This window comes from Eptatretus burgeri, chromosome 1, assembly GCF_056783735.1.
Source record: "Eptatretus burgeri isolate ZD-2024b chromosome 1, Ebu_testis_v1, whole genome shotgun sequence".
Classification (NCBI taxonomy): Eukaryota; Metazoa; Chordata; class Myxini; order Myxiniformes; family Myxinidae; genus Eptatretus; species Eptatretus burgeri.
In genome coordinates this window covers 126,066,583-126,082,532 of record NC_140961.1, presented here as the reverse complement: position 1 = coordinate 126,082,532, position 15,950 = coordinate 126,066,583, and the positions used below count along the sequence as shown (strand labels likewise).

General features: G+C 40.3%; 1 protein-coding gene across 1 annotated transcript in view; it reads left to right on the top strand.

Moving 5' to 3' along the window:
- Positions 1 to 15,950, top strand: part of LOC147035364 (tenascin-like) — an 88,105-nt gene that overhangs the window by 22,030 nt on the left and 50,125 nt on the right. The window contains exons 4-6 of the mRNA XM_085897089.1: positions 1,920 to 2,228; positions 6,627 to 6,883; positions 11,091 to 11,253. Of these exons, the coding sequence (XP_085753215.1) occupies positions 1,920 to 2,228; positions 6,627 to 6,883; positions 11,091 to 11,253 (729 nt within the window). The remainder of the gene's footprint in view (positions 1 to 1,919; positions 2,229 to 6,626; positions 6,884 to 11,090; positions 11,254 to 15,950) is intronic.

The window sequence follows — 15,950 nt, the reverse complement described above, 5'->3', positions numbered from 1 at the left end:
ACTCATTTCCCAGCCGTTTGCCGATTAATGTGTTTTATAAATTACTGTGCCAATTTTTTTTCCACCCATCACACGCAGCTGTTTGTAAAGATTAATGTTTGTGCACGTTTCCTTGAAACATCGAGATCAATGAAAAGTTGTTTTTCAGGGAAAGCTACCCCAGGTTTTTGGGTTGTACACAGAATGTACTGTAGTCAGTAATCACACTGACTCCAATCTGCTGATTCACCAAAAAATGGTCGAAATTGGCCAAGCACGCACTAGTGGTGGTGGTCATATGGCAGCTTAGCTGCCAGGGTAGCTATCATTTCTTGAAGCGCGACTGTGTCGCTGATGCAGTGCCCCTCTACCAGTACACACATTGGAACTGGTACTCATTTTGCTGACCTCAGAAGGATGACAGGCTGAGTCAACCCTCTGGTGTATTCATTCAGCGACCAACGGGGCTTGAACTCAGGACCCTAGGATCCCAAGCCACCACCCTAACCACTGAGCCAACACCAGGCTCGTGTGTGTGTGTGTGTGTGTGTGTGTGTGTGTGTGTGTGTGTGTGTGTGTGTGTGTGTGTGTGTGTGTGTGTGTGTGTGTGTGTGTGTGTGTGTGTGTGTGTGTGTGTGTGTGTGTGTGTGTGTGTGTGTGTGTGTGTGTGTGTGTGTGTGTGTGTGTGTGTGTGTGTGTGTGTGTGTGTGTGTGTGTGGCAGACGACACTTGTTGCTCACAGTTCATGCAGCAAGTGCTGTGAGGGGACTCAATCTGTGTCCTGTTGCCTCGTCAAGTTAGGGTGTTCGATTTGTATTTATTAATAAGCATATTATGGTCACAAATAATGGATTTCAGTATGTTGTCCTGACGAGCCCATAATGAGGAAGAGATCTGGATCAGCAGCTCTGCTTTCATTTATTTGTGACCATAAAGGCACAAACCTCAGTCTGCAAAGACCTGAGTGCCACATGGACGCCATTCTCGTTTGGAGGTGGTGTCGGCTTAATTTATGTGCATGACTTCAATGTCACGTCACATCTAGGGTCAGTGTGTTCCTTTCGTTTTAAAAAAACAAACACGCACACACACATGTATATGTGTGTGTGTGTGTGTGTGTGTGTGTGTGTGTGTGTGTGTGTGTGTGTGTGTGTGCGTGTGTGTGTGTGTGTGTGTGTGTGTGTGTGTGTGTGTGTGTGTGTGTGTGTGTGTGTGTGTTCAAAAGTCTTTTGAATGGAAACTGCCTCAATTCCTTTCACAGATTAATGGCAAAGTTTTTAACCTGGTGTTGGCTTAGTGGTTAGGGTGGCTGGCTTGGAATCTTAGAATCCTGAGTTTGAGCCCCTGATGATCATCAAATTAACACCAGGTGGGGTTGACTCAATCTCTCATCCTTCCACGGTCAGCGAAATGAGTACCACTGTACTCGTAATAGGGGCATTGCATCAGCGGAACAGCTGTGTCCTCAGCCAGTGATGCTACCCACAGCCTTTTGCAGCCTACCAAGGAAAGAGGAGGAGGCAAATGTTTTGGAAAGAAATTTTAGAAATAAAGTTTCAACCGTTCATTAAAGTGACTCAATCTCTCACTTCCCATCTCAGACAAGCATGTTGTCTGCTCACCTGAAAGACAATGTTCGTAAAAAGTCAACTATTAGTTATTTTATGGTGGAGCTATACCATTACTTTGCATCAAGAACCTTAGCTTTCAAGGTACTTTTGACATACGTAATGTAATCACATACGTAATGCAAAAGTTAAAAGGTAGAGTTTTGAAAAACAATGAGTCTTCATTCAAAGATATGTTTTTTTTTGTGGTGTGCACCCTAAAACAAATTGTAGTTGGTATTTGTACAACCTTTAAATGGGAAGTTGATTTCTTTGCTTATTTCCAGTGACAACAATGCCCACTCTTGTTTACTTATTCTCATATCTTTGCAGTGCTGAATCCACCAATAAAACTACGTGTTGTTGATGTCAGCGACACTTTTGTGGGCCTTACGTGGCAGAGACATAATGCTTCTGTGGTCGGTTGGCCTGGAGTCCATGGTGATGATAAAAACAATGGTAATAAGCTGCTTCTCGAAATTATGGGTCTGCATGGAGATCTTCGGAAGCTTGAGCTGCCAATTGATGCGGTCACAGTGGGAATTTCCCACCTAAGACCCAGCACTGACTACAGCTTCAGTTTGCAGACTATCGGACCTGGAGGCAGCCACAGTGACCCAGCTGTTACGAGCATCAGGACGGGTAAGAAGTTAGTTCAGATGCAAAATTGGACAAGTGAGAAAATTAAATAGTCTCGGAAAATGACCATCAGGCTTTGGGGATGCAGAACAGCAAAAAAAAAAAAATGCTCATTTATTTATTTGTGCAAAACACGAGAGCAGAAAATCTACCTAGTAGTGTGCTTTGCAAATGAATAACTGCATCAAATAGCCTTCGAAAATGCTACTGTTACATATAATTCACTCATCACACTGGTGAAGTGTTTCGATCTCAATAAACTAGTCCAGCAGTAGAATAAAAGTTCAGTCGTGTGGAAGTTGAACATTTGTCACAAGATAAATGTGACTGCTAATCAGTTTATTATTTTGAGACATGTTTCTGAAAAAAGGGATTGACTTATTCTGTTTCTGCGAACATGCTTTTCCTTGATTACTGCTCAATCTCTGTATTGTTCTTCCTTTTATCATCATCCACACAATCACAACTGGGATGGACACAGCTAAGTATGCTTAAAACTGGCCATACTGTCATTTTCTTAAACTGTGTTCACTCTTGTATTGACATTCTCTTGAAATTTGCCTTTCTTTTGGTCTCAATGGCTGGTTCCGAAAATCATGGTGAAGAGGAAGTTAACAAGGAGTGGAAGCATGGTATTATAGTTATTCATGTATAAATAGTCGTTCAAGCAAACATGAGAAGGAGAAATAAAATTAACTCCCTGAGAACAAATAAATTACCGAGGAGTACGTTGAAATGGAACAAATGAAGGCATCACTCCACACAAAGCTGAACCGAAATTAAACGTTCATTTAAGGAGTGTTACCTTTTTGTCATGATTCATTAAGATGCCAAAGATACTGGTAACAAGGATCATGAATAACAATTTAAGATTGAGCTGTGACACACGGGGCATTGTGGACATAAATCCGGTACATTGCTGGATGCAGGTCATTGAATTGTGGTGTTGGAGGACCTCGTGGAGAATTGTTTTTTTTTTGCAAAGGGAATTTTAACAATTGACTGTTACCAGGAACGCAACCAGTTGTTCAAAGGGGGGAGGGTGGATGTGTTACCTGCCAAGTAGCAGAAGTCACTCTAATTTAAAGAGAGTCCATATATATTGTTGCGGACTTAGGGTTCAAGGCTCGCCACAAGTGGAAGTGCTCGGGTGTCTCTCAAATGACCGGTCGTGAGGCCGCTGGGCACAGCCAACTCCATGCATCGGCAGGTTGCAAGGCAAGTGCGAATACCAATTGGCACAGCCAATCCAGGCAGGGTTCCACTACTTCCCGTGATACCTTATCTGTGGACGGCTGGTCAATTCGGGACACATGCCCTCGATGCATTCTTGCATTAAACTTAACGTGTGAGATGCAGCCGAGTGGAGGTGCCAAGTATGTAACGGCTAATAATTACAGCAAGGCGAGGAAACTGATGTGGCACAGTAATGGGTTTATTCATAAAATGCACACCAGGGGAAAGCACGCAATTTGTGGGTACAGAAAAATAAAATGCAATTATTCATGAAAGAGAGACAGTGCAGAGTTACCCCGATATTAACTTCTACAATCTTACTTATGTTACACATGTTACAGGCAACAACTCTCTCTCACACACACACACACACACACACACACACACACACACACACACACACACACACACACACACACACACACACACACACACACACACACACACACACACACACACTTAGAAAGAGGAGAAGCAGTTGAGGTGTAGGCAACCTCATTGTAACTGGTGCGGTCGATGGACCTACACAACCCAATTGCTTAGGAAGGGGGGAAGAGGGAAGAAAACTGGGGTGTCTATAGTGCATGAATGGGATGTGCAAAAATGTGGTGCAGCGTGATGCAAGAGGAAGATGTGTAAAGTGCATATTGGTCATGCTCTTCGTGGACGAGGCACAGATGGAGAATATATGCCGAGATAAAGCTTAACGGCGACGTGTGAGGAAGTCTGAGAGTAGTAATGAATATTGGCTATGGAACGCAGCCGAAGCCGAGTGGGGCTGACCCAGAAATGACCCCAGCACGCTCAGTCACTGCTAGCGCTGCCGCCTCAGCTCAGGTGACGCTCGGCTCAGTAAAGGCTTTGAAGAGATTCTGCCTGGAGGCTGGATGAAAGAGAGAGATTGAGTCTGATTTGCTCTCTCTTATAGAGCCCGGGCTGAAGGAGGGAGTCAGAAAGCAGATCACAAGACCCTGTAGGCATTTCCAAGCTCCCCCATTGGCGCAAAGCCATCACCCCGCACCACCCCACCAGACTCCTGAGCAAAAAAGGGCTTGTTGCCCCCGAGCCTGGCCATGCGACACAGCTCCACAATTATCATCGACCAAGGGTTTTTGTGAGTGCTCTCCGGCCATGAACGCATGCTGAACTTCGTTTGAGCGTTGTTATTTCGTGGAACACCGGAGCTACCTGGATGTCAATGAACAAACCACAGCACACGTTTGCGTCTCAAGTTACGTTGCATGCCGAAACACCCCGGCTCACAATGTCATTCATTCGCCTGGCATCGTCAGAGACTGGTGAGCATCCAAAGAGCTAACTGTGGTTGGGGTGGTGCGTAGTGGCTATTTTGAGATAGATGAAGCGCCGTGGTATTTGTGGTCTAGGTGTTGAAATGTTGGGAGTGGTTGAAGTGGTTGGCCATTTTTATGGAGTTTGTGATGAAGAGTTTGGGCATAGGTTGTTGTGGGGATTTTTACAAGGCATTTACAGTGATCGTGGTGAGCATTGTAGCGTTGTGGTGAGCATACTGAGGGTCTGAGGTGAGGCATCAGTTGGTTTATGGCACGTCGTTTGAACAGGAAATGGTGAGCGTAGCAAATGAGCTGGATTTCTGCACCTTCTTGATGCTCCGCATATTGCGTTACTGGTCTTACGTGCACGCTTGCGTGATTTTGTGTGAAATAAAAGGAAGTAAAATAAATGAAAGAATAAGGGACTGAAGATGGAACTAAAAGCCCTATGCAATGCATCTTGTCCCATTTATCCATTAGATATATGGAAAGGGCTAATTAAACGAATACTAATGAGATATCTGTCATAGGATTGCGACATGTTGGGTGCTATTGCCTTCGAGGAGTGCTGGCTTTCCAGAACTGCAACTCGATATATATATATATATATATATATATATATATATATATATATATATATATATATATATATATATATATATATATATATATATATATATATATGATTTAACAAAGACCGCCCCCCCCCCCCCACATTTCTCACCTGTGAATGTAGGGAATAACAATTCAACTCTCTCCTCATCGATTACCACGGGTGGCTAGTATTATCTATAAATTAATTCCTACCTTGCTCTTCTTGCCAAAGAAAGCTGCCTCAAGCAACCATGAAAGGCTAGCCAAGGTAAGCCCTTTGCTGTTTAAAAGTCTACCCAAGTTCCTCTGCAGCTGCAAAATATTTACAAGTAGTAGATACATCAGAATCCCAATGCTGCACACCCCCTCAGACACCGGATCAGTTCCCTCACTGATTGGAGAATCATCAGCGACAATGTGGACAGAAATGTACAAAACTGAGGTTCAAAACATGTCGCACATGTAATGTCAATATCAGTCAACATGTAGACTGTGTGATGCATCCTGTGTAATGCATAGGGTGGATGCATGGCAGGTACCCCTTATTGGTCAGAACCCTTGCAACATTGCTGGCATGAGACAACGTTTCATGGTAACCATACATTAAAGAGGCACTATTTGCTACTTATGCCTTATGGTATAGTTTGTCAGCTCAATTCCCGAGGAGAATCCTCTCTGTCTGATGGATGGCAGTGGTTTCCAAAGTTATTGTATGATCATGCATTCTGGCCCTGTGGGCTGGGATCGACGTGCTTGTTTGACCATACATTCTGGCCAGCTGTAGGCTAGGGTGATGTGTTTGTTTGACCATGTACTCAGCCTTTGAGCTGAATTACATCACTGCATGTTCACACCAGCTTGACAAGCTTTGTGAACTGTTCACTTTGGCCATGGCACCGAGGTGCACGTCTTCAGTTTTGTTACAACACTTGATTTTTTAAAACCTTTTTTCTTTGAAATGGATGTCTCATAATACCAGTGAGCAAGAAACACATCCATGGATTGATTCTCAAGTGATGGGATGGCATTGCTAAAAAGGTTGTCTGGTTAACCCACCACGAATTGATACAGATTCTGCTCACTGCAGACTGCACCTGAACCAGGCATTGCCTTTTTAGCTGTAAAAACCCATTACATATATATATATATATATATATATATATATATATATATATATATATATATATATATATATATATATATATATATATATATATGTATATATATTTATTTATTTATATTTATATTTATTTGTTTCTCTTGTTTTTCCTTTCTGTAGCGGAATCCCCCAAAACTCTTAAAAGTCAACATGAAGAGCGCATAACTTTAACGAACATCACTGTGCGTACTGAGTTATGCAAGGATCACATTTCGAGTGGAGAAACTAAGGTCGGTCGTCATGGACCACAGGCTGATGCTCGACCTTCATCTGCAAAGGCGGCAAGGGGCCGTTTGTATGTTCTGGATGTTTGGAAGAATGGTTTTGAACTTGCTTGGACACCTGGACGTGACTTTGACATCCCAAAACATTTTGAGGTAGGTTCAAGCAGGTGTAACATTGCTCAGTAAATGAGAAAAAAGGTACAATTTGGGTTATATCTTCAAATACTGATAAGTAAAAAACTGTAATGTTGTGAAAAGAAGTTGTGATGGTTGTAGATTTTCACATATCCGACATTACTTCTCGATAAAAAGGAACTCTAATCGCTTCTCCTATGACTTTGAAATACATGTCTCTTTGTAAGAGTGTGAAAGACCGTTTATGTCTCTTCATCGTGATCTACCTTTTCCATTTTTTTCTTTGTCCAAAAAGTCGAGAGCTCTGCTTATGAAAAGTGCTTATGCTGATGTCCCTGAATGCTCCCTTGTTGACTTACCCCTCTGCATTTTTTCCTGAAAGTATGCAGCGCTTTCATAAAATATGTTCCATCTTTGGTTGTATTAAACGCAGCCAGTACGTAGTACTAGTGCAGTGATTAGCCAAAAAATTGAATATGTTATGACAATTGGTGATAACTGATAAGCTTCTTCTTTCTCAAGGAGCAGTTAAGGTCAGTGTTCAGATGTATTCTGTATTGTTGATAAACATTGGCCCATAGTGCTGCTTGCACAATTTTTTTGTGAGGAATATTCAAGGTCATCTTCAGATTTGCCTCAACGTTTTTTTTTTTTTTTTCTTCACACACAAGCAGTCTGTGGCTTCTTGTGTGGAATTATTCATGTATTTTCCCCTCCACTATTCCTACTTAGGCAGTTGTTCTCCAATACACCTTTGGTTTTGTTGTTGTTTATAATTACTTTGCATTTCTGATTACCAAGACTTCTCTTTGTGCCATTTTGCCAACTTTGGCTAATTTCGATATTTGACGCTGTCTGCCTTCGATGACATGACAAGATCTCATTTAGTTATTTCCACATTCTAGTGTTTTGCATGATCTTACCTTCTTCCACAAGGTAAGAAGTGTAATTTGTAGTAATTTTGTGCCTTATTAAACACTTGCATGATCCCCTGAAGCAGACCTTTAAGGCCAGATACCAATATGGGATAAAGTTGATCAGCCAAGTTCTTTCTTTGAACCTCTCTCTCTTTCTTCTGGCATGCAAGTCATTAGGAATGTAATAACCAAGTGTTTTAATGCAGGGTTTCAGCAAATCCAGATTACATTTCTCAATTTCATTTTTGGACCCGTGCTCTCACCAAATTGTGAATTAACTTTGAACATCAATTGTTGTGTCTGCGAGCAAGTCTCTTAACCACTGGAGAGGAAAGTCAAGCTGACCAATTCCTGTGGGATAGGAACAGAGGAAAGAAAGAAAAGAAAAGAAAAAACACAACTGAATTTGGAGTTTAATTTTGAAGGTCGAGGGATGTTATTGTTACTCTCAGAAATTTTGCTTCCATTATTTTAATGTTGTTAAGTAATTTAGAACTCAGTCGGTGAAGCTAGAAGTGTATTTTGGGACCATATATTTTGTGTCTTTTGTTATGACCATTACTTGATGTCGTAGTGAAACAGATAAAGCAGTAAAGACGAAATATGTTTGTTTCTCAAATCAATTGTGTTGCAATTTAGTCTATTTTCTTGAGTCACTTTTACTTAGTGTTGTTGTAGTTTTCTCAAGAGGTTATGAATTTAACGATGATCACAAGTTTCTTGAGTTCTTAATTTTATTTATTTTGAGTTAATAACTTAATATTTCTTTTTCAAGTTAATTGCATGTCATCTTGAGCTAATTATTCATGTTTTATTTTAATTTTTCCATTACATTTATCCATCATCCAACATTCATTATTTCAAACATTCAATTACTATTGGATGCATACATTCATCCTTTGATTCATGAATCTGTGAACAACTGAATGGATGAAATTGGCATGCTGGTGTGATGAAGACTTGAATCGAAGAGGTGCTTCATATTCGCTCAGAATTTCATATTGTGTTTTTATTTACCGAGGAGTGACCTGTGGTCGATTTTAGTATTCAGGGCTTTTAAGCAGTAAAGCATTATTGTGTTGGCATGTGCCACCGACTTGTGGTTACCTTGACAACCACAGTAGGTCAAAATGGGGTGAGTCTACAATTAATTACCATTTAAAAAAAACCATCTTCGTTTTTGCTAAAAAGTCACACTGAAGAAGTGGATTGCATGTGGGGGCATCGTGGGACATGCAGCTTTATTGCCTGCTTAATGGTGAGATTTTGAAAGATGAGAAGCACGTGAAACAGAAATTGGTCGGAAATGCCACCAGAGTTTAATGCGTAAAATTCAACTTGGATGCGTGTATTGAGCTTGGATGCATCTATTGACTGCCTGCTCTGCCAGAAGTTGTTTGACATTCCTCTTCGTATTTCTGGCAGGGCAATGGCAAATCTGAATTGAAACCTAAAATCAATGGCACAGTGTGTTTTTTTCATTTTTAAATAATATTGATGAATTGGGGATGTTGTGATCAACTAATGGGGATCATTAGCAAAGTGGTTTAATGATGGCATCCTCAATGGGAAAGCTGATTTTATCATATTCCAAGCCAAGAATACAAATTAGGAGCAAGAATTTGGAATTTGGCAAAGATACAGTACCTAAATACTTTTTATTCTCCAAAATAATTCAAAATGTATGGGTCGGTGTATAAAGGGTATTGGTATTTGAAATTCCTTTAACCATGACAACAACAAACCTGCAAAGTCTCTCCCATTGCAGACCAGTTGCTTTTTTGATGTTTGCCAAATGTGCCTTTGTTGTTGTTGTTGAATTTTTGTCAGGCCTGTTGCCTGTTTAGACCTGTTACTCTCACATTGCAGACAGGTCAGTGACCTCTCTGTTTTTACTGTTTTTCTTCCGGTATAACTCCCTCTGATCTCTCAGTCCCCCGCAACTCCCCCGGCCCCTCAAGCAACACATGTGTTCCTCCAGAAAAACTCTCCCTGTTAAACTTCAAAAATGCAGGCTTTCCGCTGACCACTCTTGCTTTTCCTCTTTTCTCCTGTATGTGGAACTGCCTTCCAGAGACTGTTCAATCACAATTTTCCCTCCCTCCCCTTCCCTTGTTTGTGTCCAACTCTCTGCACCATATAGAACCGTACTCTCTCCCGTTACACAGAAGAATTTCACCTGAAGTTTTCTCTCAAGATTTAATTTCCATATAATATTCATCTTATTGAGCACTGTCCAAGCCTTGGCTTTGTACCCTGACGTTTGACTCTGTCAATAGGAGGGCTTTTCAAATTGTTTTTTCTCCTCCTCCTCATCCTCATCACATTTACGTCATTGCTGTGATTGGTTTCCTCAGCCCATGTGACCCCGACGTTTGACTCTGTCGATAGGAGGGGTTTTCAAATTATTTTCTCCTCATCCTCCTCACATGAACGTCTTCGCTGTGATTGGACTGCTCTGATTGTAGCAATTAACTTCAAAGGACCGACAGACAGCGTTGTACCGAGGTCTGCAGAAGCGTCATCAGACCGTCTACGAGAACATTAGGCAATCACAGCTCGAGCGCTTCAGAGCTCCTGTCAATCATAGATTTAGGCCATGACCAGGCACGTGGTCAGTCCGTCTTCACCGTTTATTGAAACAGTCACACACAAAGGACGCGTCTTTGTTTGGACGTGTCTTCATTAAGATACGGATAGATTTCTGTTTCTGTCATCTTTAACTGCAATGTCATCTTACATTGTGTAGTCAAGCCGATAGGAATTTGTATTTACGTTTATTTTATGGAAGAAATTGACGTCATGACATACAAGGGGTGGGGGTCGCGCTTAGTCACCACCTTGTTATGTTTGGTAATCGGCTATGTAAGTATTATCAACATCATTTCGTAATCGGCTTTTATTTGACACCCGATCATTCATGGTATTCATTCTTATTTTTTATATTGTCTGGTAATCGGCTGCCCAAGTATCAACATCATTTGGTAATCAGCTTTCATTCAGCGTCAGGAGCATTCATGGTATTCAGCTTGTTCTACATCACTTTGAACTTCTATGAACCTCAATATTGTATATAAAAGTCTATCCTGACAGCAGTAAGTCATACCTGCACACTATTTCAGGCTAAAGTTAATTTTTGACTTCATGTTGTCTCAATGACATACTCTGTATGCAGCATATGCAGTGGCATATTTTAACATCCGATCTATCTTGCCATTACTTAGGATAACTGCATTTCTATAGACATGCACAGATGAAAGTCATATTGTTGTTTAAAGAGGTGGTTGTAAAAGGTTTGTGGTGTGCAGGTGACCTGGCAGGCGACGGAGGGTGGTGAGGTTGGCCGTTTGCTTGTCCCGGGTGTGAAGCGAGAAGCAAAGGTGGAGGGACTTGCCTCAGGGACGCGCTACCTGGTGGCTGTCAAGGGTCAAGGAAAGCAAAGCGGTGCCATGAAAGCTGCTGTCACGACAGGTGATAAACGGTGGATGAAAAAGACTAAATAAATAATAAAACAAATAATATGACAACAGTGTAACATTTAATACATAATGTGGCTTCACTGACATTTATCAATTTCACATTTCAACATTGTTTATACATCTCTTACCACAATGGGAATTAAGTTGTAATGTAAAATATTATGAGTTTATGAGTATTGCTGTTTCCCTCAAATCATTGCCAAGTTTTTATTTACATGGACCAACAATGCCCCAAAGATGTAATTGACCACAATTTGTTTTCGCTCAAAATCAGGAGTTTGCTCAAACCTGCCTCTCCTTATTATCTCATCAAGTAACTTTGCACATCAATGGATTCTAAATGTATGGACTTGTTTGTAATTTTTGCCAAACCACGACGTTACACTCCACCTAACAGCTTGGTTAAGCTGACTTGTTTACCTGGAGATGCACACTGTTATGATGTGACACACCCTTGCTGCTTGGGGCATGCATAGTTGTATCTCAAAAGTGCGTAAGTAAAAATGACACGAAGACACGGTACGTCTTGTCTTGCGATTCCATTACATCAGTAATAGTTTCCTATTCATTTTATAACATCAAAACTGACAGAAATTGGAAGAGGAAGGTATTAAAGAGGAAGAAAGGTATTAAAATAAGGACTTGTATTATTTGTTCCTTGTATTTTCTTGGTGGCTTATGAATGGATGGGTGGGTGATTTTATACTTGTGTAGTAATTGTGATGTCTGTGAGAGGGTCTGCACAAATGGTTAATGTGCTATTATTGTTTATTCCTCACCATAAAGACCCCTTCATCCCTCAACCCCCCCCCCACCCCCCCCAAAAAGCCCTTGCGATATATCTGTGCTTGCCTTCTCACTGTTCTCACCACTCCTTCTTATCGCCTCCATCACCCCCAACTAATAAAATAGTGTAAATAAACTGCAAGATTTAAGTGTTATGTTGTTCATAAAGCACAGTTGTAATAGGCCAAATATCCTCCTGTGATGGAGTTCCTTGTACCTTCTTGTTTCAGAATCACCCATCTTGAATAGGTTTCAAAGATACCCTGAAATGTTATACCATTCACAAAGATAAATTGTCAGAGAAAAAAAAAAAACGCTGAAAATATGAATGGTAGTTAAGATGTCAGTTATTAATGAAGATTAAACAACTTGTAGGCAGCACTTAGTCCATCACTCATTTGCTGTTTTATTTAAATTAATTTTTTTGGGTTGACATGAATGATATCTCAGAAAAGGAATGCTCACTTCAGCGATTTCAAATTTGGATTAAATTCCCAGTCTGATGAGAAACTTTCATCCTGGTGCTTTGTAGGCCGGGTGTTTCATCAATGACTGCATCATCCTTTGCAGAGGATGTTAATCTGATTGCACCGTTTCCAGCATTTTCTAAAGCTGTCTTGTGTATCCTGGATTTGAATCTCAGCCCAGCTATAAACTCTCACTTTGTTGTTTTGCAGTGAAGGTGAATCATCAATGTGTGTGCCATCGCTCAGGTCAGGTCAGGTATGGCAGCATGCGCCGGAGCTGCGCATCCCTCAGATGGATGTAAATCTGGACGTCCCGTCTGCCGGCATAAGTTGGTGAACGTTAAAGATCCTATGGTGTCCTACACAAACATTAGGCGAGATATTGCTGGCACCATGAAGAAATGACAAATTCCTGCCCTAACTGAAAGAGGACACCGCATTAGCGGCACAATCGCTCCCTTAGCTAATGATGCTATACACAGAAAAATCGTGCCACACCTTGTGCTATCCACAGTAAAAGAAGAAGCATTTTGTTAGTATTTTTTGTTGTTGGTGTTTCGTCAGCTCAATGTTTTACCTTTCGTTAATTTATCATTGATGATGTTTAGTCAGCTAATTATATATCGATAGTGGAGTGCAAAGTGTGGTGGAGTTTGTTGCCTGTTTGGATTGTCATTTTGTTTGCAAATAATGAAGAATTTAATCTCATTGAGTCTTAATGCTCGACACTTAATTATCTTATTTAGTTAGATTTCTGTCGTGTATTATAAGTAAGTTGTGTATGATCATCTGGGCTGCTTCCTGGATCATACATTCTGGTGAAATGGAGTCAGGGAGGATATGTCTGGATTGTTTGTTTTTATGGTGTGCTTGTATTTGGATAAGAGAGAGGAGTTTGGTTCTGTTGGGTGCATGATTTTTTTTTGTCATGTGTTATCGCTTGGTTTTGCGCTCTTCCTAAGTTTTTGGGCATCCTTTATGTACACATACCTTGAAATATCCCCACAAATGTTCCACTTCTTCTGATAGTTTATACCTCAAGGGAAGAGCCACTTCAAGCAGTTATCCGAAACATAAACTACATAAACAAGAGATAAAAAATTTCCATTGGATATGACTTATGACTCAACATATACTTTATGTATGTTTGTATATATATATATATATATATATATATATATATATATATATATATATATATATATATATATATATATATATATATATATATGTATACATATATACATATATACATATACATACATACATATGAGCCTGGTGTTGGCGCAGTGGTTAGGGCAGCGGCTTGGGATCCAAAAGGTCCTGAGTTCAAGCCCCAATGGGCCACTGAATTAATACACCAGGGGGTTGACTCAGCCTGTCATCCTTCTGAGGTCGGCAAAATGAGTACCAGTGTACTGGGCCGGTGTATACCCCGGTTAAAATAGGTGTACCAGATCGCTGTGTCATAAGAGGCGACCAGGGTTGCGTCAGGAAAGACATCCGGCGTAAAACATGCGCCAAATCACTATGCAGATCATACAGATGATCAGCTGTGGCGACCCCTAACGGGAGCAGCCGAAAGAAGAAGAAGAAGAGGATATATATATATATATATATATATATATATATATATATATATATATATATATATATATATATATATATATATATATATATATATATATATATATATATATACACACATACATACACACACATAAATGTGCATATATGCAGGGTGTGGTATTTATATCTGACACATTTGTAATCTTCCTAGCTGGAAGCAGTCTTGGCATAACTAATTGTTTTCTTTGTTTTATAGATAATACTTGAACATTTTTAATGATGGAGCACATCAAATGCAATGAGCATTTTTTTTTTTAATGCAATGAGCATGCCAATTTCACAAACAAGGTCATCATGACAGATGAGGCACACTCTGATTTGGCAGAAGTAACTCCACCAGATTTCTTCCTTTGGGGATTTCTGAAGGACAAAGTTTATAAGGAACATCCAACATCGATCGATGCATTGAAGGCAAACATCACTGCAACCATCCGCTCAATTGATCAAGAGACATTGCTTGTGGTAATGAACAATATAATGATCAGCTGTCGTGAATGCACGAAATCGAAAGGGGCCCATTTGTCTGATGTAATTTTTAATAAATGAAGAATCAAAATTGATTTTTAAAACATCAAGTATGTGCCTATGTTGTATAGAAATTTTATTTAATTTGGTTTAGAAACAAAATGGTTATAAGGATAATAAAACGGTCAGATATAAATGCCCCACCCTGGAAATGTTTTATATATATATATATATATATATATATATATATATATATATATATATATATATATATATATATATATATATATATATATATATATATATATATATACAGTGGGGAGAACAAGTATTTGATACACTGCCCATTTTGCAGGTTTTCCCACTTACAAAGCACGTAGAGGTCTGTAATTTTTATCAAAGGTACACTTCAACTGTGAAAGACGGAATCTAAAATAAAAATCTTGAAAATCACATTGTATGATTTTTCAATAATTAATTTGCATTTTATTGCATGAAATAAGTATTTGATACATCAGAAAAACTGAATTTAATATTTTGTACAGAAACCTTTGTTTGCAATTACAGAGATCAGACCTTTCCTGTAGTTCTTAACCAGGTTTACACAGACTGCAGCAGGGATTTTGGCACACTCCTCCATACAGATCTACTCCAGATCCTTCAGGTTTCAGGGCTGTCGCTGGGCAACACAGACTTTCAGCTCCCTCCAAAGATTTACTATTGTATTCAGGTCTGGAGACTGGCAAGGCCACTCCAGGACCTTGAGATGCTTCTTACGGAGCCGCTTCTTAGTTGCCCTGGCCATGTGTTTCGGGTCGTTGTCATGCTGGAAGACCCAGCCATGCCCCATCTTCAATGCTCTTGTTGAGGGAAGGAGGTTGTTGGCCAAGATCTCGTGATACATTTCCCCATCCATCCTCCCCTCAATACGGTGCAGTCGTCCTGTCCCATTTGCAGAAAAGCATCCCCAAATAATGATGTTTCCACCTCCATGCTTCACGGTTGGGATGGTGTTCTTGGGGTTGTACTCATCCTTCTTCTTCCTCCAAACACGGCGAGTGGAGTTCAAACCAAAAAACTCTATTTTGGTCTCATCAGACCACATGACCTTCTCCCATTCCTCCTCTGGATCATCCAGATGGTCATTGGCAAACTTCAGACGGGCCTGGACATGCGCTGGCTTGAGCAGAGGGACCTTGCGTGCGCTGTAAGATTTTAATCCATGACTGCGTAGTGTGTTAGTTATGGTTTTCTTTGATACTGTGGTCCCAGCTCTCTTCAGGTTATTGACCTGGTCCTGCCGTGTAGTTCTGGGCTCATCCCTCACCTTTCTCATGATCAT